The sequence below is a fragment of the Medicago truncatula genome, chromosome 5 (genome assembly GCF_003473485.1).
Source record: "Medicago truncatula cultivar Jemalong A17 chromosome 5, MtrunA17r5.0-ANR, whole genome shotgun sequence".
Lineage (NCBI taxonomy): Eukaryota > Viridiplantae > Streptophyta > Magnoliopsida > Fabales > Fabaceae > Medicago > Medicago truncatula.
The window spans coordinates 18,297,958-18,323,936 of NC_053046.1; the positions used below are offsets into that span (position 1 = coordinate 18,297,958).

The 25,979-nt window shown below is 36.4% G+C and overlaps 1 protein-coding gene across 1 annotated transcript; it reads left to right on the forward strand.

Moving 5' to 3' along the window:
- Window positions 1-13,197: 13,197 nt before the first annotated feature.
- On the forward strand, window positions 13,198-15,705 carry LOC112422060 (uncharacterized). The gene has a single exon (XM_024784787.1). It carries the CDS (start codon window positions 13,198-13,200, stop codon window positions 15,703-15,705), a length of 2,508 nt encoding a protein of 835 aa, XP_024640555.1.
- The last annotated feature ends 10,274 nt before the right edge of the window (window positions 15,706-25,979 follow it).

The following is a 25,979-nucleotide window of genomic DNA, read 5'->3' on the forward strand; positions in this document are numbered from 1 at the left end:
TCTGTTTAACCCCTTCCTCTAGAGTAGCACCAATCTTGATTTCTCGCTTGTTTTCCTCGGTACCTATGTTGATAAGCTCAATCTCTTCCTGGTGAGGCTGAATGGCTTTCTTTTCTTGCTCAAGTAACCGAGTGATCTCATATGGTACGTCATCACCTTCCTCATCTTCGGCTTCATACACAGGGAATTCAAAATTCGGAGGAACCGCAGGATTACTGTGTTCAACGGGTTTATTATGGTTCAACCTGCATATAATGATTGGATGATTTTTAGAAAGAGTTTTTTTTTCATGCAGATTTTTGAAATTAATAAGAAAATACAGACGTTTTGGTTTTTTCTGGCATTACCATTGTTTCCAAGGGAAAAAGCACTAAAAAAAAAAGTAGTCGTGGAAGAAACGACAAAATTTTATTAATCAACGGCAATGCCGAAACAAACATGCCCTTACAGAAAATATCACTCTCGCTTTGGGCAGAGCGAGAGGATTGTTATTTTGAAAACAAAGCATTAAAGCAACAAGACACATTACTCAGAAACATGCATGATTGAAGGAATGTCAATGGCATCCCAATCTCTCGCAATGCCTCCTGGCGTAACAAATACAGGCCTGAGACCAGATCCAGTGGCTTCTTCAGAGATAGCATTAACAAACCCAGCACTGTGGAAGACCCCTGAGGAAACCCTTGATGACGGGGAGAACCCGAGACCTTCTTTACGCTTGTTCTCACAGAGCTGTATCACCTTGCCCCAGCCGGCAGTCTGACCTTCTTGAATGGCTCTCTGAGCATCCTTCAATGAAGCCATAGCAGCCCCAGCTTCCTTAGACTCTGCACCTTCAATGGTCAAACCCTGGAAAGCAGTCCCTTCAGCAGACCCTGCATCGTGTATCCACGGTCTTCCCAGCAGGCAACTGTAGGATGCATTAATGTCCATCACTTGGAAGGTAACCAAGAAATTCTCAGGGCCAATGGTTATCGGCAAGTCTATCTCTCCCAGCACATTCTTTCGAGATCCATCAAAAGCTTTGACCAAGAAAGTACTTCTCCTCAACGGGGTCCCACGGTAGCTCAACTGATCTAGAGTCGTCTTGGGCATTACATTGAGAGAGGAACCGGTATCCACCAACACATTTGATATCATGTCTGATTTACAATTTACCGAGATGTGCAAAGCCAGATTGTGACTCTTTCCCGCTTCCGGCAACTCTTCTTCACTGAACCAGAGGTTGTTACAAGCAGTAATGTTTCCCACTATGCCACCAAACCGATCTACCGTAACTTCGTGGTCAACATATGCCTGCTCCAGCACTTTCAACAAGGTATTCCTGTGAGCCTCGGAGCTCAAGAGCAATGACAATACAGATATCTTCGAAGGAGTCTGCAGCAACTGATCAACGATCTTGTAGTCGCTCCTCTTTATTATCCTCAAAATCTCATCTAAATTCGAATCCTCTATAGATTTGCCAGGCTGGTTCACATCTGTAGCAATGGGTGAGACAACGGTTGGAGTTGCTTCTTCAACTGGTGGAATGGTCGGTGTAGCTACCTTCTTCTGAAATAACGGCGGACGAACTTTCCCGCTTCTTAGCGCTGCAGAAGTCCCTTCGGCAATATTGCTTACTGTGGCAAAGGAGGCTAGAGGCACCTCTACTCCATTTTCTATCATAGTAGCATTGTATTTGTATGGCACTGCCTTGTCCGAAACATAAGGAATTGGTCCTGGCAACCTTATCACCAAGGGCTCAGCATTCTTCTTCAAAGGTGTACTCTTGACAGGCGGATCGTGAAAAACTGGCACGATCACGCAGACATCACTGACAGTCAGAAAGTTATCATTCATCAAGCTTTGGATGTCCTCTTGAACAGTATAACAACCCAAAGGATCACGGAGGCATCCCAGACACTTGGCATGATCATGATTGAACAGAGAAGCTTTGCACAGCTTGATGTGCAGAGGCACCAGAGGAGTTGCGACGTTGCGGACATCAAGTCTAGGAGCTTCCTCACACACTTCAATCATATTCACAGCGGCATGATTTGGTAGCGGATTGTCGAGGACATGTGGGACATTATTCTCAAAAGTCAGCTTCCCTTGATCGATGAGCTTCTTCACGATATACTTCAAAGCATAACACCCCTCGACGTCATGACCTAAGGCACCTTGATGAAAGTCACATTTGAGATCAGACCTGAACCTTGGAGGCAACGGATCAGGTGGGGGCTTACCCTGTCTAGTTGTACAATGCCCTCTCTGGAGTAAAGTTGGAAGAAGATCTGCATACAACATTGGTATAGGAGGAAAAGTAGGTCTAGCTTGCTGATTTTGTTGTTGTTGTTGAACCGGCAACTGTTGTTTCATCTGTTGGGCAATTGCATTGACGGGCACTTGAGGCTGGCCCGGTGGCAAAGGGTACTGATGATAAAACGGTGGGAAGAACGGATGCTGAGAATATGGCATATATGGGTATGACGGAGGCATTTGAGCTGCATTGATGGGAGCAACAGTAGCCATTGATTGACCGGCTCCAGCTGATACCATCCCCACTTCCGTTTCTTTCTTCTTGTGGTGTCCATTACCGTACCTTTTCGATGCACTCGTAGAAGATTCAGCTTTCTCAAACACAATGATTCCATCCCTGACGGCTTCCTCAAGACGGGTTCCCATGGTGACCATCTCCGAAAAGTTGTTCGGGGCAGCGATGATCATCCTCTCAACATAATCTTTCTTCAACGTCTTTAAGAACGTCTGGGTCATTTCTTCCTCATCTAAAGCAGGAGTGATACGGGCAGCCGCCCCTCTCCACCTTTGCGCATATTCACGGAAGCTTTCCTCCTTCTTCTGAGATAGGGACCTGAGAAACTCCCTATTTGGCCTCAGTCGAGTGTTAAACCCATAATGGCTCTTGAAAGCGGTGGCTAACTCATCAAAGGTATGGATGTCATTCTTACTCAAACTAGTATACCACTCTGCGGCATCCTCCATCAGACTATCCTGAAAACAGTGGATCATAAGGGAATCATTGTCTTTGTAATTGCCCATCTTCCGGACGTATTTGATGATGTGATTTTGAGGGCAAGTTAGCCCGTTGTACCGGTCGAAGTCCGGAATCTTGAACTTTTTAGGGACATCCACTTTTGACACTAAGCAAAGGTCTTGAGTTTTGACAGAGTCTGCATTCCCTCGATTGGCCTGGATCTCGTGACGGAGTTCTTTAGCAAGTTCCTCCATCATCTCTTCCATAGTCTTGGTTACGGGGATGCTTCTGTGCTGTGTGTTGACGTTAATACCTTGAGGCAGAGTGTGTACCAGAGGCTCAGTGACAGCTGCTGTTGTTTGTGGCAAAGTAGCAATGATGGAGGCGGCATTTGTTGCAGGGATCAGAACATTGTTAGCAGTGCCCGAGGTGCTTGCTGTAGCAACGGGAGTGAAGAACGGTGGAAGCCCATACGGAAACCCCACTGGCATAGTAAAGCGGTTGTCTGCAGAAGTGGTAGGGAGCACGCTTGTAGTTACTGGTGCAGCTGTGGTTGTAGGGATAGCTGTAGCGGATTGCTCTTGAGCAGCTAGTAGAGCAGTCATGACGTCATTAGCTTTAGCCAATTCCTCCTTTAGAGAGACTAACTCGGTGCGGAGCTGAGCGTTCTCTTCTTCCATAGCCCTTTTCTTTCTTCTGTATTCTCTGGTTCGATCAATTCTATCTGGTTCGTAAACTCTCTGAGCACGAGCCACTTTTCACACTGCGGCAGAGGAACCAGGAGATAGTAAGCACTTGGAAGCCTTTGTGACCAATGCATGATGCATATGATGCATGATATGCAAATGCGAATGCAAAAGACTTATTTTTTCATCGAAGGATTTTAAAACAAATTAGAAATCTTGCAAATAATCAAAACTACATAGTATCTTTAACAGGAAGACTTTGAAATTTCAACAAGATAAACACATGAAGCCCTCAAGCATAGGAAGTAGTCGGAGGTTCATCGGACTCGGAATCTGAATCACAGTATCTGTCAAAGAAATCTCGTCGTCCTCGAGCTCTCTTGGAATCCCTCATAAGCAGCTCGTCTTTCTCTTCCAATTCCCTCCGGGCCTTAGCTAGTTCTTTCTTCAACATCAGATTCTCATGAGTCTTCTGCTCATCTCTACCATCCAAAGTCATGATTAGATTCTCGGCTTGATTGTACCGAGCTTTCCACACTTGCTTCTCACGACTCTCCATAGCTAGATGCTCCTGATACATATCCTGAGTCGCGGGAAGCAAAGGTAGAGGCATAGATGGAGTGGATGAAGATACGTATCTCATAGCTGGATAAGGCATACCGATCTCCTCAGCTCGATCTATCACCCACTGAGTATAAGCCTCATGAGCGACACCGGATCTCACACCTAGATGCTTCACACTCTTCCTTCGAACCTTGGACCAAGCATCCATGAAAGCTTTCCTTTGTCCGGCAGGAGCATTCGCATAGAAGAAGAACTCTGGAGATGTAGCAAGATTAATGGGCTTCGACCTCATAGGAAAACCAAACTGTCTCATAGCAAGCTCGGGATTGTAGTTGATTCCTCCACGAGTACCAAGAAGGGGTACATTGAGAAAGTCTCCACAACCCATAATGATTTCCTTCACCTGAGCGGCCGGAGTGAGCCAGACGACCTCATTAGGAGTAAGGGCCATAATCCGCTGCGAGTAGGACCAGTTCTCTGAGTTGTCATGGAAGGAACTCGGAAGGTGCGAAATAAACCACCTATACAAAAGAGATGTGCAGCAAAGAATATACCCACGGCCCTTGAGAGTCCTGTCATGAATGGCATGGTAAGTATCCGCTAGCAAAGTAGGAACCGGGTTCTTGGAATGAAAGATCTCGATAGCATTCATGTCCACGAAGTTGTCGAGGTTCGGGAAGAGAATGAGCCCGTAGATAAGCAAAGCAAGAATAGCCTCGAGTGTATCCTGACGAGTAGTACCGAGATTAGCCTGATCAAGAAGATACTTCGAAGTGAACCCCCGGATGTGAGATTTGGTAATAAGATGGTTGGAGACGTCGGAAGTCTTGAGGTAGAGATCCTTAGCAATAACCAGAGGAGTAAGAGGAGCCCCGGGACCGGTGAAAGGTGTCTTCTCGGCTATAGGTAAACCCACTAGATCGGAGTAAGCCTCGAGAGTAGGAACTAACTGGAAGTCCGGAAAAGTGAAACAACGGAAGCTTGGATCATAAAACTGCACTAGAGTGTGCACTAGCTTCTCTTCCACATCGGTTCGGAGCAAAGTAAGCAATCCCCCATATCGGAGTCGGAACCCTGTTTGACTCTTGACCTTGAGTGCCAACTCTCTCAAACTAACCAAATCCACTTCCTTGAACTTGTAGCACTTAGTCTTCTTCATACCTGTGATTATTTACAAAAATTCTCATTTGTTTAAACCCTTCGATGAATGCATGAAAAATGTTTATGCATGAATGCATGTATGCATGATTGTTTTGTTTAGTTACAAAGAACAAGGTGGGTTGAGATTCAAAGTAACAGGGCCATGGATGGACACGGCGTCCGGTGAACTAAGGCTTTGGATAGTAGTAACCAAGGTTCTAACACAGTTCCCAAACTGCAACCTCTCTCACATATATCATGGTAGTACAGGACGACACCCGTTCCATGATTATTTGTGAGAAGGTCTAGTTTGAGTGTAGTATCGCGTGACGACTAAAGTTTGAGACAACACTCAATTTAGCCACCGCACTACGTCCTAAAAAGGCTAGGATGGGTTTGGTAACTACGGTTCATAGCTTCGTCGAACAATTGAAAGTGAAGTGCCTAAGCATGACAACACACGCCGACAATATCACCTTCAAAATGCCTCAGCTATGTGAGATTGATCGCATAATCCAATACACGAGGCAACCCCCGGATCGAATTGTCGATTATATCTCTACCTAAACATAAGTTCACTCAGCCCGGGTTAGGACTTTTGATATTCTCACCCCACACGTTGAATGAAAGTAAACAAATATTCACATATGTAAGCAATAAAATAAAGCGTAAATATAAACTAAGGAAAACTAGGCGCGACCCGCTAAAAAGATTCCCCAGTGAAGTCGCCATTTCTGTTATCATGGTTTTTGGGTGCCAAGCCATTTAATTGGACTTGTACCTTTCGACCGTTGATATCTCTATTTTTTCTTGGGAAGGGCAAAATTGAGAAAAAACCCTTAGATTCTAAGTTCGGGGGTCGGTTTTACTACGGGAAGGTGTTAGGCACCCGGAGTAACTATAGTCCTCTATAGGAGCCGTTTTCCTAAGTTTATTTCTACGCTTTAATTTTATTGCTTATTTGTAAAAAGAGGAGGTATGATTAGTGAAGAATGGGGGTGAGAAGAAGTAGAATTTGATTTTTATTTCGGCTTGGATGAGTTTTGACTCATTGCCTACGTACCGTTTTACGGGATCAAAAACCGGCGTAGTTCTTGCTCAAAGATGGTTTTTGTTTTTATTGGTTGATTTTAAGTTTGAAAAGAGATTTTTGAAGAATAGAGATGAGAGGCCTCAAGGGCATTAGATTTAGCAAAAAGTGAGGTTTGATTAGTGATTAAAAAGAAAGTCTAAATGATTAAGATGAATTGAATTTTTCTTAAGAAAAAGAAAAGAAAAAAAATGAAGTGTTGACTTCATATTTATTATGAAAATTTTTGAAGTGAAGTTCAATTGTTTTTTTTTTGAAAAAAAAAGATGGATTTTCTCTAAGTGTTTAAAACCTAAACGCTTATTTAACCATACAATCCTATGCATACATCTAAGGTGAGTGTGTGCGTGTCGGTGCGTCATAGTGTCCATAGTCCATATTACAAAAATTGCCTAAATACATTCTATGGCCCCTTTGCCAAGCTACAAACCAATGATAACAAATTACATTACCAAATGAATTAAAACTTGCAAAAATAAATGCTAGGCTAAAGAAGGTGGAGGGAATACTAAATGAGATGCATGAAACATGGAAATAAACTTGTTAGTGAAAAGAAAAAACATAACAAGTGCTAAGAAATAAAAGCATGCAAGATGGCACAAAAAGTTAACAAAATGACATTAAACCCTAAAAACTTAGGTATGAAACCTAAAGCATTCTTGGCCTCTAATTCTCATGCTTTAACAAATTTTGAGAGTGTTTTCTTTATCTAAAGTTATAGCATGGAATTATTGGAAACATGCAAGCATGGTTTCATGCCATATTTTCTAGAATAAACTTGGCATTTTATATCTTTCAAAATATGCATATATTGTTCATAAAATCAAGAACTTATGAACCAAATCAAAACAGCAAATCAAACACAAAATTACAGGCACAAATCTCTCATATTAACATATCAAGTAGCTTTTATCACATATTCTCACATCAAGGACAAATGTGTGAAGAAGAATCCATAACAAATAATTCAAAGAGAATTAAAATGCTATGGATTAATTATACCAAAATTTCATAGGTCCTTAATGTGCAAAAATGTCATAAAAACACTAAGAAAATATCAAGAAACATGTATGAAATTTTCTAGGGATTTTATCACAATTTTAATCAAGACATAGGTGCAGGTAGCAAAAAATAGGGGTGTGAACAGCAAGAAAAAAGCAAGAAATGTGCAGAAAATTAAGCCCAAACCCAAAGCCCACACTCAAAACTCAGATTGCACAGGAGCCACACGATTGATCTAGGATTCTGAAACCCTAGATCAAACGGCCAGGAACAAGGGGGACTGGACCGGAAATAAACCGGTCCGGTTCACTGGCTATATAAACACAAAGGCTCCGGTTTTTTTTCATTTTTTTCCTCTCCTTCTCTCTCTTCTCTCATCCTAGTGAGAGAAGCTCCCACTTCTCTCTAGAAATCCGGTTGTCTTCTCCGGCATGGCTTAGCTCCTCCGGCGCGGTGGCCGGCCACCTCCAGGCGGCGGCGCCGCCGCCGGAAAAACTTCCTTGCTCCGATTCAAAAAATTTTTACGTTTTTAAACATCCTTTTTCGTGCTATTCATGAATCTGAGCTTGTTTTTTTTGAAAAAGATTTTCAACCGGAGTAGATCTAAGTTTGAAGTTGCGGTTTTGAATGAAGTTTTTCTTTGTTCTTTGTGCTTTTTGGCTACGTGTTTCTAGAATCCTACATGTTTATACTTGATTCTCCTTCTTATCCATTTTTTGCGAAAAAAAAAAAGGAAGTTTGAGTTTTACCTGTGGTTTTCTTGGTGGTTCCGATCCGGATCTTCAAGGAAAGCTTGATTTTAGTCTTGTTCCGTTGATTCTGGTTTGGTTCCCTGCTGTTCTGATCCGCTCTTCTTCTTCACAGGTTCGGTATACGGATTTTCGTCCCTCTTCTTCGTCTCCGGGAAAGCCTCTGCGATCGTGCTTGAGTTCGCCGCTTTCAGTGGTGGACTCGCACTCGAATTGCAGAGCAACGATTCAATGATGATGATTCCTTGGCGAATCTCTGAGAATCGTGGAAAATTCAATGAATTTCTTGATGATTTTGTGATTCTGGTGATTTAGGGTTTTTGATCTTTCTCTGTGTTCTTGATGATTTCTCTGTGATTCTGGTTTTGATCTAACTGACAAGAGAGAGAAAAAAAAATGATTCTGTTTTTCTTCTTTGGTGAAGTGGCGTGTGATGAATGGGAAAAACGTGTGTAAAAAAAATGCCACTGTGTTGCTTTTATAGCTGACAAGTGTACATCTGAACCAATGAAAACAGGACACCTGGATTTGTAAAAGAAATGGCACGGCTTGGACTTAAAATGGATTTGGGGACCTTTCTGCAAAATTGAAAAATTAAGGGACTAAACTGCAAATGACCAAAAGGACTGAAATGCGAAATAAAAAAAGTTCTGGATTAAAAAGCAAATTTGGACTTCTCTGGGGACCAAAATGCAAAAAAACAAAATAATAATAATAAAAAAAATATAAAATTGGAATAAAATTGGTAACCTGACAAAACGTAAAGCGAAACAAAAAATAAAATTGACAAAACGGACTAAAAACGAACCAATGGCTTAAATGAGGTACTTCAAAGTAACCTCCCCATGCCAAAATTTTATGTGAAATGACCAAAATGCCCCTAGGGCTAAAAATGACCTAAACTGACTCAAACAGACTCTGACACTGACTCAGATGCAAGTTTGAAATGGATTTAAACAGGGTTTACTGATGAAATGTCAAAAATGAATTTGAAAAGGCTCAGAGATAGTCACAAGGATGAAAATGGGTCCCACTGCAGGAAATGACCAAAATACCCTTCTGTATAACTTTTGCAAATTTTGAAATAAACTGTAGAAGAAGCAATGTAATGATTCAGAGACACTTTTGAATGACTTACAAGACAAGTAAAGACATTTTGAAAGGTTTTATGCAAGAAAAATATAGGTAAAAAAGTGAATGAAAACATTGCGTAGCAGAGACAAATTGAACTGTGCAGTTGAATTTTGACATTTGACAAAGTTTGAAATGAAATTGGGCCCAGTATTTTTTAGGTCCAAAAACAGGGTATAACACCTGGATAGTGGTTGTTCTAGGCACATGACAGGTGACAGGGATTGTTTTCTAACTTTTGAAAAGAAGGATGGAGGACTAGTGACATTTGGAAACAATGACAAAGGTAAAATCAGAGGTAAAGGTACTATAGGTAATCTTAACTCTGCTAGAATAGAAAATGTTCAGTATGTGGAAGGTTTAAAACATAATCTACTTAGCATAAGTCAATTGTGTGATAGTGGATTTGAAGTTATCTTTAAACCTAACATATGTGAAGTCAGACAAACCTCCTCTAACAAATTGTTTTTCTCTGGTTCAAGAAGAAAGAACTTATATGTTTTAGAACTAAATGATATGCCTGCTGAATCTTGTTTTATGTCTCTTGAAAAAGACAAATGGATCTGGCACAAAAGGGCTGGTCATATAAGCATGAAAACCATTGCTAAACTTTCTCAACTTGATCTAGTTAGAGGTTTGCCTAAGATTAGCTTTGAAAAGGACAGAATCTGTGAAGCATGTGTTAAAGGTAAACAAGTAAAAAGTAGTTTTAAAACTATTGAGTTTATCTCAACTCAGAAACCTTTAGAGCTTCTTCACATTGATCTGTTTGGTCCTGTTCAAACTGCAAGTCTAACTGGCAAAAGATATGGATTTGTTATTGTTGATGATTTCTCCAGATTTACATGGGTGCTATTTTTAAAACATAAAGATGAATCTTTTGAAGCATTTCAAAACTTTTGCAAAAGAGTTCAAAATGAAAAAGGTTATAATATCATCACAGTTAGGAGTGATCATGGAGGAGAATTTGAAAATGCATCCTTCAAAACATTCTTTGATGAAAATGGTATTAAACATAATTTTTCTTGTGCAAGAACTCCACAACAAAATGGAGTTGTTGAAAGAAAAAATAGAACCTTGCAAGAAATGGCAAGAACAATGTTAAATGAATCAAATGTTGAAAATTACTTTTGGGCAGAAGCCATTAACACATCTTGTTACATTTTGAATAGAGTTTCTATAAGAAAGGTTCTTAACAAAACCCCATATGAACTCTGAAAAAATATTAAACCTAGCATATCTTACTTTCACATTTTTGGCTGCTATTGTTACATACTGAACAATAAAGAAAAATTGGGTAAGTTTGATCCTAAATCAGATAAAGCTATCTTTTTAGGATACTCTACAACTTCTAAAGGTTATAGAGTGTACAATCTAAAAACCCAGACAGTTGAAATTAGTATGCATATCATATTTGATGAATATGATGAACATTCTAAACCTAAAGAGAATGAAGACACTGAAGTACCAACACTTCAGAATGTTCCAGTTCAAAATACTGAGAACACAGTAGAGAAAGAAGATGATCAGAATGTTCAGGATCAATCTTTTCAAAGTCCACCTAGAAGCTGGAGAATGGTAGGGGATCATCCTACTGATCAAATCATTGGAAGCACAACTGATGGTGTAAGAACCAGATTGTCCTTTCAAGATAACAACATGGCAATGATTTCTCAAATGGAACCCAAGTCAATCAATGAAGCCATTATTGATGACTCTTGGATTAAGGCCATGAAGGAAGAACTTTCTCAGTTTGAAAGAAACAAAGTTTGGAACTTGGTTCCAAATAATCAAGATAAAACCATCATTGGAACAAGATGGGTTTTTAGAAACAAGCTTGATGAAGAAGGTAAAGTTGTCAGAAACAAAGCAAGGTTAGTTGCTCAAGGTTACAACCAACAAGAAGGTATTGACTATGATGAGACCTTTGCACCAGTTGCAAGGTTAGAAGCCATCAGAATTCTTCTTGCTTATGCTGCACATAAAAGCATTAAACTTTTTCAAATGGATGTGAAAAGTGCATTTTTAAATGGTTTTCTAAATGAAGAAGTTTATGTAAGTCAACCACCTGGATTCATAAACAAAGAAAAACCAAATCATGTTTTCAAATTAACAAAAGCTCTTTATGGTCTTAAACAAGCTCCTAGAGCTTGGTATGACAGACTTAGTACATTTTTAATTGAAAATGGTTTTTCAAGAGGAAAAATTGATACCACACTTTTTAGAAAAACACATAATACTGACTTGCTTATTGTTCAAGTATATGTGGATGACATCATTTTTGGTGCTACTAAAATAAAAATGTGTGAAGAATTTTCCAACCTTATGCAAAGTGAATTTGAGATGAGCATGATGGGTGAACTTGGTTTTTTCCTTGGTTTACAAATCAAACAACATTCAAATGGAATTTTCATAAGTCAAGAAAAGTATGTCAAAGACATTCTTAAGAAATATAAAATGAATGAGGCAAAAATCATGAGCACCCCTATGCATCCATCTTCAAGTTTAGATAAGGATGAGAGTGGAAAATCTATTTCTGAAAAAGAATATAGAGGCATGATAGGTTCATTATTATATTTGACTGCTAGCAGACCTGATATAGTGTTTGCAGTAGGATTATGTGCTAGATTTCAAACATGTGCAAAAGAATCTCACTTAACTGCAGTTAAAAGAATCTTTAGATATCTAGTAGGTACTACTGATCTTGGTCTTTGGTATAGAAAAGGTTCTAGTTTTGATCTTGTAGCCTATTGTGATGCTGATTATGCTGGAGACAAAGTTGAGAGGAAGAGCACAAGTGGATCCTGTCAATTCTTAGGACAAGCATTGATTGGATGGTCTTGCAGAAAGCAAAACACTATTGCACTCTCCACAACTGAAGCTGAGTATGTATCTGCAGCTAGCTGCTGCTCTCAAATTTTATGGGTAAGAAATCAGCTGGAAGATTACTCTCTAAGGTACACAAGTGTTCCTATTTATTGTGACAATACAAGTGCAATTAATCTTTCTAAGAATCCTATTCAGCATTCTAGGTCTAAACATATTGAAATAAAACATCATTTCATTAGAGACCATGTTCAGAAAAAGAATATTGCATTAAGCTTTGTTGATACTGAAAATCAATTGGCTGACATTTTCACAAAACCCCTTGTTGAGGATAGATTCAATTCTCTTAAAGAAAAATTGTTAATCATGAAAAATCCCAATAAAGATTGATTACTGATCACTAAGGGCCTTAAACTAAACCCCTTGATGTCAATCTGATACAAATCAGATAGATCCATCTCAATCCCACACTCATCAGAATGTTCCTGAGTTCAGAATGTTCCTGAGCTCAAAATGTTCATCAGGTCAGAATGTTCAAATGATCAGAATGTTCATTGCAATATTCATATGATCAGAACATTCACAAGTTTGTTCATCTGAGTTTATCCATTCATGATGTTCTTGAAATTTTTTTTAAAACCCAAATTCTGGGTCAAACAATCTCATGCGTGAGATCTTGTTTTGACTTATTCAAAAAATCCCTCCATAATCTTAAGCATTTAATGCTTGGTTATAAGAAGTCATGTTTAAGGTTTAACCACCATGTAATGGCTTAACCATCAAATCATCCCAAATCCATTCATCTTCCCAAACGGCTACTTTTTCCTTTCTCTCTCCTAGGCGTTGCTTTTTGACAGTTTTTCATCCTTCCCAATGCTAACTGTCATCATATCACTACTATTCTTTTTCTCTTGCACGTTTTGTCTATATAATCAGTTACCAACTCTGATTATTTCACTTCCATCTCATTTCCTAACCTCTCATCTCTCTCCTCGCAAAAAATTCAAACTGCTCTGTTCTTCATTTTCTGAAAAAATGGTTAGAACCAAAACTACCCCAAGACTTTCTGAAGAACATTGTCAACCACCACCATCCAACACCGCTGCTGATCAAACCTCTGATCAACAACTTTTGAGTGAAACCCCTGTACGCACCATTCTTCAGGACGTAATCATTCCTGCTTCTGAAAATCCCAAATCTTCCAAAACCAGATCCTCTAAGAAACCCATCATCAAACCCAGACCAATACCTACCAGACGATCAACAAGGATGAAGAAACCTTTGAAGAAACCAAAGGTATCTCACGTGAATCTAGATTCTGACGAAGAAAAAGAAGATTCAAGTGATGATGAAGACTCTGAGGATGAAACAGAGGAAGATCCAGAAGAAGAGGATGAAGACTCTGAACAAACTCTTTCTGACGCAATGAAATCAGTAAAAGCTTCCTCAAAAAGGGATAAGGAACTTACAAAGAAAATACTTCAAAGGAGGAATGAGATTGCTGCTGAAGCTATGCCCTTATCTGAGGAAAAGACCTCTGAAGATGAAGAAGAAAGTGAAGAGGAAGAATCTGAAGAAAAGGCTGAAAAAGAAGAAGAGAAAGGCTCTTCTAAGAAGCATGGGAAAGGTAAAGATATTACTAAACTTGCTGCTACCTTAAAAGCATCTAGGGCTGAGAAAATTGCTCTCAGACCTATGAGCAGAACCAAGTATTTCAACCTTGAAAGTCTGGAAACCAAGGCATGGAATATGAAGGAGTTCACTGAACCTCAAGGATGGACCAACTTCATAACTCTTCAAGAACACACCTATGAAGACTTGGTCAGAGAGTTCTACACCAACCTATCAGTTCAGGAAAAGAAGAATGGAAATGAGAAGTTTCTCATATCATCAGTCAAAGGTGTAAAGATCAAGATGACTCAGGAATTTGTCTCTGAAGCATTCAAAATTCCAAATGAAGGTAATCAGCTATACTCTAGCTTCTGGTTTGATGAGTCTAGAGTTAACCGTAACAAACTCATAGTTAAATACACCAAAGAAAATCACACCTTTAACTCCACAAACCTGGAAGATACTCCCAAAATTCTTCACAACATGATTAGGCATTGTCTTTTACCTAGATGTGGATCTTTTGAACTTGTCTCTGACATAGATCTTTGTTTCATCTACCATCTCATGAAAAAGATTAAGTTAAATCTGTGTTTTTTCATTATTCAACACATGATTGATTCATGCCTAGCCATAAAACAAACATCTGCTGGACTACCCTATGGAATGCATCTCACTTCCATTTTTCAAAAGGCAAAAGTGCCCCTTGAAGGAGAGAAACGCAAGCTGGATTTTATGACCTTTTCTTCCAAGACCTTAGGTCAACTCCATATTACTTCATCCAACATGACAGCCTCCAAAACTTCTGGACCCTATGGATCTGGTAAAAGAAATTCTGATCAGAATGTTCAGAAAGCTGTGAAGAAAAGAAGGGTTGAAGAGATTACAGATACCAAAACTCCCTCTCCACCAGAAGAAAATTTGTTCTCTGAAGTCTCCAAGCTTGCAAAGGAGATTGTTGAAGAAGGAAGCTCGCAGTTCAAAACCTTGATTGGAGAAGATGATGCTCAGAAGGTTGATGATGCATCTCTTCAAAAAGAAGCTGAGAAAGTCAATCAAGCTGAGGAAAGTGAAGAAATCCCTCAAGATGCTGCTTCCAATCCTGATGATCAAAGAGTTGAAGAAAATACTGAGTTTGGTACTCAGAATGTTGATGGAAAAACTCAGGAAGTGGCTGAGCTCTTAGCTTCAAATATGAACATTGAAGAAGAAGCTCAAGATGTGGAGTTCTCAACTGGATTTGATCTCAATATTGAAGATATCAACATTGACTTCAATAGTGAGTTGTTTCAAGATGGACAAGAAACAACTCAGCAAGCTCCAAAAGTGTCTAAAGCCCAGAATGATGAAGATATTCATGTCATGGCTGATCAAGACAATCAAGAGCTTGATGATCAGCATGCCTCAAATGAACTTCCTCCAGATGGCCAGCTGTCAGTTGATCCCATGCCTTTGGCATCAGGATCTCTGCCCTCTGAGGAGGTACAGCTCATGGCCCAAAATGGTCAGAATGTTAACCCATCATCCTCCACCATGGATTCTGTTGCAGGTGCTACCAACTTCTTGGTCTCTGACCTCCCTACTCCACCTTTCATTCCTTCATCCACTCCACCACCACAACAAATGAAGACCACCACAAGAAGCAAACTTCCAAACATGGCTGCTTTATTTGACTCTCTCAACACCTTTGTGTCTGCAAACAGAGAGCAAGCTGAAGCCTCTGGTCCTGCTGAACCTGCTAAGCCTTCAAGAGCAGAGAAGATAGCCTCAAGGGCACTTAGAGTCTCCACCAAGACCCACAAAATTGCTTGTGTGCTGGCTGACTGGACTGTCAAAGTCCATGCTCCTGGTTTGGCCATTCCACCTCCAGTATTTGATGACCCCTCCATCTTTGAAGCAGAACCCTCTTCTGATTCTGGAGACTCCACTCCATGAATCTTTTCAGAAATCCTCCCTATCCTTTTTTGCAGATGACAAAAGGGGGAGAAGCTTTAGGATTCAAAGTCTTTAAAGTTTTTTTTAGTTATAGGCCCTAAGTAGGTCTAGGTGATCAATTGATATTGGAATTTATAAATTCCATCTTTTGCTTTTCTTGATCACATGCACTTTGATTTTTTTTGTTTTTGAACCATCCTTTCATGTAATGTACTTCATGTTATATCAAATGAATGAATATTGAATTTGGTTCAGTCTTGCATATTTTTACTTTATGCAAAAGATTATAAAATTGAGGGGGAGCTTTTTAAAGTTCTTAAAAACTCTGCATAATGGATTATAAAAATGAGGGGGAGCATTAAAATAAATTTTTAAGCTCTGTTATTTTTCATATATATAATCAAAATCCTTAATCCTAAATCATAAGTTTATCATCTTCAAAAAGGGGGAGATTGTTGAGGCAAAATCCCTAATTAATTTTAAAGATAATAAACTTTAATGATTAAGGATTAAATGGACTTTGATTAATTCCTTGGTATTTAACTTGTGCTCTTGAGTGTTTTCACTAAGACAGGAACAAGGTCTGAATCATACCAAGATGCATAAAATCAAAGGACATTGAATCCATGAACTAATTCTGAAGTTCAGAAAGTTAGATCAGAATGTTGCTCAGAAGGTTGTTCAGAAGCAACCAGTTCAGAAGCAACCAAGTTCAGAAGCAACCTAGTTCAGAAGGTTGTTCAGATGCAACCAGTTCAGAAGCAACCAAGTTCAGAAGCAACCTAGTTCAGAAGGTTGTTCAGAAGCAACCAGTTCAGAAGCAACCCAGTTCAGAAGGTTGTTCAGAAGCAACCTAGTTCAGAAGGTTGTTCTTATACAAGCCAAGAATCTCAAGAACTGTGATCAAGGTCATGCAAGGCACATGTGACATGAATATATGTCCAGGAAAGTACATTTGCATGGATCAATCAAGCAATAAAGGCATATACAAGAGTTATGTCAAAGAAGGCATTCAATGTTCATTTAAGACTATGAACATTGATGTACTAGGAATATTTCACAAAGGAATATCATCCTAGATGTTATCATCACTGCTCTTCATTATTGTTTCACTATTAGGATTTGATTACATCAAATGATAGTCTTAGAAATCATCCTAAGTGAAACAGATGGAACATTCTGATGATCAGAATGTTCAAGCTCAGCTCATGCTTACTTTATGAACAGTATAGTAGGTGAAAAGCAAAAAGCAAAAGCAAAGCAAATCTGTCATCTTCAACAAGAGATAGACACGTCTGAGAGTTGGTACTGAACAAGGACAACACAATCTCTCAAAGCATGGGCATGAAGATGCAGAATCCCACTAAATCCTCCTGCACCGGTTCCAAGACAAAATCTGGGAAAGGAACATTCTGATGTATGAAGAAAAGTCCATACATTGGTTATTGTCCAGAAATTCATATGAAAAGCATATGCATAGCCCAGAACTTCATGTGTTCATTCTTACATGATGAACCCAGATGAAGAACGTGATGAACCCAGATGAAGATCATCATGAACACAACAACATTCTGATGTTCATCAGAGATCAGAATGTTTGCCCAGAATTTCAAGTTAAAGCTTGTGGGACCCAGGACACATGGCATAACACCATTGGACACCCTACAACGGCTATATGAGCCCAAAGACTCTATAAATAGAGGGCTTGGCCTTAGCAAAACTGGCACCATTGCAAAGCATACAAGAAAACAACTCTGATTTTGTTTGAAGCTTTTGCAAACTGAAATTGATCAATCTCTAAGTCTTTCATCAACTTAGTGCAAATCAATACTCTTGTTATCTGTAGGATAACCTTTTCTTCTTCCTCCACTGTTTGTTTCACAAACACCCAACTTCCATACAAATTGTAACAAAGTCTCATCTAGCTTTTAGAGGTCCTAAAGTGTTAGGTTGAGCAAAGGTTGTAAAAGTCTAAGTGGTTAACTTAGCAAGAAGGTGCAAGCCTGCTGAGGCTTAGAGAATACAGGATTGTAATTGTTCAGGTGAACAAGATTGTAAGGTGCAGGACTTGAGAGGTTATCTCAAGCATCTTAGTGGAAACTCTCACAGGATTGTGGGGAGTGGACTAGCCCACATTGGGTGAACCACTATAACTCTTTGTGTGTTCTTTCTTTCTTCTCTATACTCTTTTATCTACAGTATACACAACACACACTTACACTTATACTTTATTAAACAATTTTGTTTATGAACTTCAGAACATTCTGAAGTCAGAAAGTTAACATAATTCCAAGTAAACAACTTGAGAATCATTTTTAAGTTTCAGGATAATTTTTAAAGGGTCACAATTCAAACCCCCCCTTTCTTGTGACTATTTTATCAACTTCAAGAAGAAGTAGTGAAGTGAATCATGCATTGTATTAGATTTGTTTCCATAATCAATCCTTGCATCATATTCAACAATTGTCTATTAGAAAAGTAAGGTAAATTATTAAATTTATATATAATGGTGCAAACAAGAGAAATACAATTTAAAAATCATTGTACTCCCTCCGATTCTATTTAGGAGAAGCATTTGACTTTTTTGATTCATTGCATAAATAATGTATTTGATCTATATTATAAACAAGATACATTAATTGTCTTCTTGAGCTTAGCTCAGTTGGTAAGGACAATGCATAAAATATGCAAGGTCCGAGGTTCGAACCTCGACCACCACAAAAAAACAAAAGATACGTTAATTACACAATGAATCTAAATGTCAACTTTTTCCCAAACTCATCAATAGCTTATCCTGAGTTGATAAAAATAAATATATTAATTCTATCTTCGGCTGTCCCTATTGAATTAGAGGCGTGGCTCTCATAGTAAAGATAGACCGCTAATAAAAAAACACATTTTTTTTAAAAGAGAATAATTATAATGTTTGTGGTAAGAGCTTTGTCATTTTATACCACAAGCCAAAAAATGACAAGAAGTGCTCTAAAAAAGAAGAAAAAAAAAGTTGTATAGTGTTTTTATTTGTAAATATATAGCCTAATTGGTTGATAAGTTTTTTTTTTTTTTTTTGAAGAGTAATTGGTTGATAAGTTGAACTGAATTGATGGAGAAGAGAGAATATTAAGGACATGTGAACCTCAAATCTACGATAAAATAGTCTCAAATTGAAGATCTATGATACTAGAAAATAAAAATTAGTTAAAGAAGAATGTAAATCCTAGAAATTTAAGCAGGACCATACCACCAACGCCGAATTCTACCACTATGTCATATCTACACATCTGAAATCATTGACAAGTTATTAGTATAAAAATTCATTTTTTACATGCATTATATATAAAAAATAAAAAAAATAAAAAAAAATATTTTTGGTCCTAAAATTTTGGACTGTTTGCACCCCTAAATTAGGCAGCCTATATACACTAAGCATAGAGTTAAGAGGTTCTTTTTTTATTACAATGATAAAAATTAGAAAAAGCAAAACATAAAAGAACAAAGACACTAACTACTCTCTAAAGAACAAAGTGCCGGCGGCATTGCTCCTTAAAAGATTTACAAGATCAACAAAGGAAAAATCATGAAGAAGCTCAACATCAGAAGAAACTCCAAGCTTTGTTAATACAGTTAAAAGTTTACTGCAATGCTTTTAGCTATACGAGTACTTATAAAATATTTCTATAAATGTGCAATTTAAAAATCACCCTAAAGTAAACTGTCGCACATACATGCCTATAATACACTAATTTTATAGATTATTTTATATTAGGAAGTATGCAAACATAAGAACAAAAATTGCAAACATTAATGTTATTGCTCAAATCGAAATATTTTTTTTTTCTTTCCAACACAAAAGGCGACAACAAAACCTGAAAAGAAAGTTGTAACCTGGTCAAATATCAACTTCATTATCAAGATAATCATGAAATCATTTCCGTTATAGCATAAGGTAATTATCCAAATTGATGTTAATGTTGTAAATTTGGGACTCAATCATATAATACTCCTCCGTTCCTTTTTAATTGTCACTTTTGAGATTTTTACATAAACCAAGACAACAAATACTTTTTACTACTTTTGATGCAACAATTCATCTTTTTCCTATAATAACCTTCATCATTTAATATCTCATTTCATTTACTTCTCTCTCTACAATAAATAATCAAGGGTAATAAAGGCAAAACAACATTTAATGTTGTATTGAACTTTGAAAGTGACAGTTAATTAGAAACAAAAAAATTATGCAAAAGTGACAATTAAAAAGGAATAGAGGGAGTAATAAACTTTATAGTATTGTTAACTTGTGTCCTAAGGACACAAGATTATAAACTAAATAAAGAAATTTAATCTTGGAAATTGTGCATTTATAACCTTAAAAATTTAAAAACTTATCTTTTCAATATTAATATTTAGAAGTATTGTTTAATTCTATTTTAATATTCTTATCTTGTGTCCTAAGGGTACAAGTTAGAATTTCCCTAAACTTAAATATGTTCGATAAGTATTATTGACAATCAATAACTAAACAATCACAAACAACAATAACAAATATCTAGATTTAATTTAACAACCATGTAAAACAAAACTATAAAACAACAAGATAAAGAGTATAGAACAACACAACAAGAATTTGCTCACCTAATTCGGCTTCAAATTTGACCTATGTATGGAGGATAAAAATCTCTCTACTTTACTCTTAATAGATTCAACAAGCTTTTCAACAACATACCTAATTCCTACCATTTTCCTCTTTCCTCAGGAAGAGACTCAATAATTTTCCTACCAAATTGTTTTCCAATTGTTCCCAATACTAAAATCTAGCCGCAAAAGAACCAACCTTAACATTTAATTTTCTAACAATATTCTCTTTTGAACTCCCAAGATTCATCAAGTTGCTCACAAAACTCAACGACTCATGTGTTTTCCATCTTTTCTATGCTATGAATATCTCCCCAAAAGACACCAACCTTTTTCCAAAAATCGCCATTTTGATTCAACACTCAATTTTAAGTCACATCTCAATGGTTAAAACATATGTTGTTGATGCAACTATTGAATCAATATCAGTGAAGGCAACTAACTAAAAATCTTTTGAGCCTAAGAAGATGGGTAGACTATATTTTATCGGCTTGACATGGTTAGGCTTCCGTGAAGGTCAAGTTAGAGTAAAAATGATTATAAGAGATATTCTCTCTTGCCATGTCAGATATTTTTCCACCAGCTGCATGTGATGTTTAATAAAGAATTCAACTGTCATAATACTAACCAAGTTGTTAGCTTCCTTTTACATTGGAAGCATGATGCTCTTTATTCATCGTGTAATTTGATAGATCATAATTTTATTAATCAAATCAAAATAATTAAAAATATAGTGAACTTAATTTGATAGACTAGATTACTACAACAATATTTGACACAGATAAGAAATAAATTAGATTACCTTTTACCATTAAAACTCTAGTTGAAAATGTATATATGGAGAACTTCAATGATTCAAGGTTATTAAATTTATCGTCCATTTATACATGTATATTGTAGCAATTAATTCCATAAAACTAAGTTGGTTCTTTTTGACTGTTTTGATTAATATAACTGTTAATTTATCAATTGTACATGAAGTATATAACATCATCATTCATGTACAAAGAAAACTAGAAATTTAGTTGGTATCAAGACAACTAAACTTTTTATATAACCCCATAAGCAGGGTAAACAAATTTCTACCTTGTCAAAAGAGATGTTAAGATATTTTATAATCATTGTTATTAACCATGACCATGACATTCACCGCAAAATTCACAATGCTATGCTCAGGTGAATAAAATGTTGATTTACCTATTTTTTAAGTTGAACAAAATATTCAATCTTCTTGATCACATATGCTCTTCCACTTGACGCATCAACATCTATTTTAAAATCAATTTGGGTAATTATATCACCTATGTTGTGATATGTTACATATAAGATCAGCAATGTTTGTTACATGTATTATATCTTATCCATATTTTTCTTAACCAACGGGTAAACTAATTCAACTCAATACACTCATTTTGTTAAAAGTCTCACATCAAATGAGATATGACTTGAGTTAGGTTCGACCAAAATTTTCGGACATCCTACCTCTCAATCCCCTAGATATCTTTCCACTAAATTATTTATTGAGAGATGATATTTGTACAATCATTTTATGAAAATTTTGCGACAACTTTCTTTTTCATACTCACATTATGTTTTTATTTTTTCTCTATAATGTTTTGATTTCTATCTACTTTTTCTTTTAAATTTATGATTGTCCCAAAAATTATCTCACAAATGGTTGTTCAAATAACACGGCTCATATTTATTACTCTCTACCATTGTAAAAAAGTCCCCCAAATCTCAAACCAACTTTAAGATTTTTTAAAACAAATTAACTAATAGTAATTTTCTTAAACCCCTACGATATAATATGAGTAATCAATTGACTCAAAATAAACTAATAACAGTATTATTGCGGGATACTAGGAAGATTTTGAAACATATATTCAACATCATTTGCATTTGAACCGCCATCATATGATATGAGGTTGATTCTCTTACCTCCAATGTTCATGAGAGTATTAGAATCTTAGGATATCACATTGTGAAAAATGTTAGATCTAATAAATCATGCAAAATTCTTATTAACCTTAAAATATGTTTTTTTCCTTGTTATTAAATACAATTTATCTGTGCCTATATAAATTGCAGCTTAACTTATAAAAATGTCGAAATTGTTAGACGAACGTAGCAACCATCAAAGTCTAAACTTGTTTCTACCACTTATGTGTGTGAGTTTTCAATAATTATTGTTGTTTTATCTATAAAAAAAATACAATTTATTTGAGACATTTAAGAACCAATGAACCACTTTTAAAATTCATTTGACGTTTCTTTCAAAAAAAAAATCATTTGAGGTAATTTTGTTCTTATCTTGTTTATTAGTAGGTTTTAAAAAATTGTTGAGAAAGGAATTAAGCCAAATTCTAAGAAAGGGTAAAAGTGGAGTTGGGCCATAAAAAAGAACTCTTAACAAAATAAAATAAATAAAAAACAATCCATAGACTAAATCAAACATCATTAGGAGATAAATATGTTAGAGTATGGAGAGAGAGAGAGAAGGAAACAATGGCATGGTGAGCTAAGATAATGTGAACTAAGATCATGTTCACCAAAGATTTCTGTTTGCACTCTTTTTTCTCCCCATATTTTCTTCTCCAAGTTCTACAATATTGGTGGTGTGATAGGGTTGTGGGTGGGAAGAGATTTATATATTGCAATGAGAAAGCTGATTGGTGGTGGAAAGGGATAGCCATAAATCAAGAATGCTGGCCTTTGGATGGTTGTTTGTGGACGGTTGAGATTGCAAGTCTCCATCCTTATCTTGTTGTACTCCTAAGGACAAAATCAGTTACAGATACACATATGAAAGAGAAATGATATATCATAGAGAAATGATAAATCCATGTGCTAAGAGCATCTACAATGGAGACATCCATTTTTGGGTTTTTAAATGGGTCACACGCGTACACATCCCTCATTTATAATTTTTTAATAATAGTACCTAATAAATACTCAATTCCTCTAACTTGGATCTCACACAAAAATCTTAAATGGGACCCACCAATCAACTATAAATAACTTTATATCACAATATTTCAATTTTTTAATATTAAAAGCATGCGGCCCCGCTTAAAGTTGGGGGTCTTAAATAAGACCCCGGATCTTATAAGACCTTGAAAAAAATTCACCCCAATGAAATACCTAATAAGTATCGGATTTGAAATGTTTAAGACCCTTCAATTAGAAATGGTATGTACTTTCTATTGTTTTCTATGTTTTTAGTTTTTTCTTTACCAATTTTTCTTGTGGGTAGTGAGTGTACCAATGATGACTTGCTCCCTTGTGAGAGGTAGAAAACAAATGTAGAGCAGGTAAATCCAGAGGGGTAGTTTGGCTCTAAATGTACTGTAGTTGGAAGGATAAAGAAAAATAATTTATAGGGTTGTATGTGGTTAAATTCAATCCAACTAAGCTATGTACAACCCTAGACAACAATTGGGTTTTTTTTTTTTTTTTTTATGGAGGAATGTTATTTGAACAATTATTTGGTTGATAATTTTTGGAACAATTATAATTTACAAAGAAAAAATAGGTATTTGCACGAAAACCAAAGCAATAGAGAGATAAAATAAAAAGTAATGTAAGTATGAGAGAGAAAGTTAATATTATTTCATTTCTAATTTATAAAATGTTCAAATATCATTTCTCTTTTTTATGACTTGTCTCCTAATCATTAATATTATTTCATTTCTAATTTGTAAAATGTAAATATTTAACTTTTTAACTTTTTTCGATAACTAGCTTTGTTATTATTTTTTGTGTTATATTGAATAATAAACTAAAATGCACAAAATTTTCAATATAATCAACACATTATTTAAATTAAAACATAAATAAAAAAAGTGCAAATCTAAGAAAAAATAGATTTTACAAACAAAAAAAAAACATGCAGTGTCACATCATCCAAGAACTTTTTTAGCTAGTTATTTAACATGAAACGTCAAAAAAACTTAATTCAAATGACAAGGGTGGAAATTTTCTAAAATTTAAAATTTGAAAACTTCAGTTTTAGATTTAGTAATACGAGACCTATAGTTTACATATACTCAATTGGATTCTTATTAATGAGGCGAATGTGAAGTTTTTGAAACATCACACACCTATTTCATCATTGTCTAGTTTTTGGGAAGGTGTGACATGATGTTTTAGGATGGTTGGGTGTAAGCAGTGCTTTGTTGATAATATTGTTTTACATGTAAATCAATTTTTTTAGTTTGGTTTCGTGAGGTTAATAGACACGTGAAAGCGTTCATAGTTTTGGCTTGTGTGCATTTTGTCTAAATGAAAGTTTACAAATGATTTGGTTTTTCATCAACTAGATAGAAGTATAGGCCTCATTCTTGACATGGTAATGTTGTTGTCATGAACGAGCTTAAAGGAAAGATTTAGGGCTTTTCTTTTACTTTCATCATTTGAGCGTAAAAGCTCTTATATGTTTGGACGTTGATTATATTTGAACTGTTTGATTTTGAGATCAAATGAGACTCCGTATTTTTATGTTGGTTTATTGCTCTTGAATTTGATTGTAGGCTAAATTCTTCTTTTAGTCCCTTAACTATTTTTTATGTCGTTTTTCGAAAAAGATTAATCACCACCAACGATGATGAAAATTCTTACTTATAACATGGTAAAACAAAGTCATGATTCGTACAAGAGACATACTAAATCTAAAGTAGCCATTTTTTTAAGGTAAACCAACCCATCAAAATTAACACCAGAGGGAATGAAATTTAAGATTTTCAAAGGAGCACACTTCAACGTTCAAGTCAACACCAGATGATAAGATAGTAGTGTTTGAAATAAGATGACAGTGATTTAATCCTGAGATACGTTGCGGGGAACATGTCAGTGCTTGTTCTTTTGGATTTAGGGTCTACATGGTGAAAATTGCTCTTTTCCCTTTCGTTTTTGTTCATTCCATTAATTCAGCATGAGTTAACTCACGCTCGGCATTTTTCAGTCTGAGTTAACTCACGCTGAAAATTATAAGATCGGTTGAACCGGTTTAAAAAGTGAATGAACCGATCTTAAAAGTGTCAGTGTAAGTTAACTCACGTTGAAAAATATCGAGCGTGAGTTAACTCATGCTGAATTAAGGAAATGAGGAAAAACGAAAGGGAGAAAAACAATTTTCCTACATGATTGGGCCAAGGTCCAATCCAAAACAATAACTAATCAAATTATGCTTTTCTCCCAACACGTTTCGCTCATTCCCAACCAAACTTCCAAAAATGCCCATGCGTAAGTTAACTCACGCATGTGTTATACTCAGCGTGAGTTAACTCAAACGGGTGTTTGTTCATGTTTAACACCTGCATGAGTTAACTCAAGCGGGTGTTATATTGTAGTCAACAAATGCTATATTGGAGTAGCTGGAGTACGGTCACTTTACTTTCTATAGTTGAACAAGTACGAGCAGGTACGTATAGTTTAGTTAATAATTTAGTGGGAGATTTAGTGGATCATCAGTCACATGTTGTATGTAAGCAAATCATCAAAATTACACGTGTCCTCATCTATAGAACACAAACAAAGCCACTTTGTGGTTGGCAAAACCTAATCCTTGTATTATTTGTTTCTTTCTCTTAAATCAACCTCGGAAGTACTAAATTTGACACAATTCTACAACTATATAA

Excerpts from the sequence above, each read along its gene's own strand:
- LOC112422060 (XM_024784787.1), top strand. The coding sequence starts at position 13,198 with ATGGTTAGAACCAAAACTACCCCAAGACTTTCTGAAGAACATTGTCAA.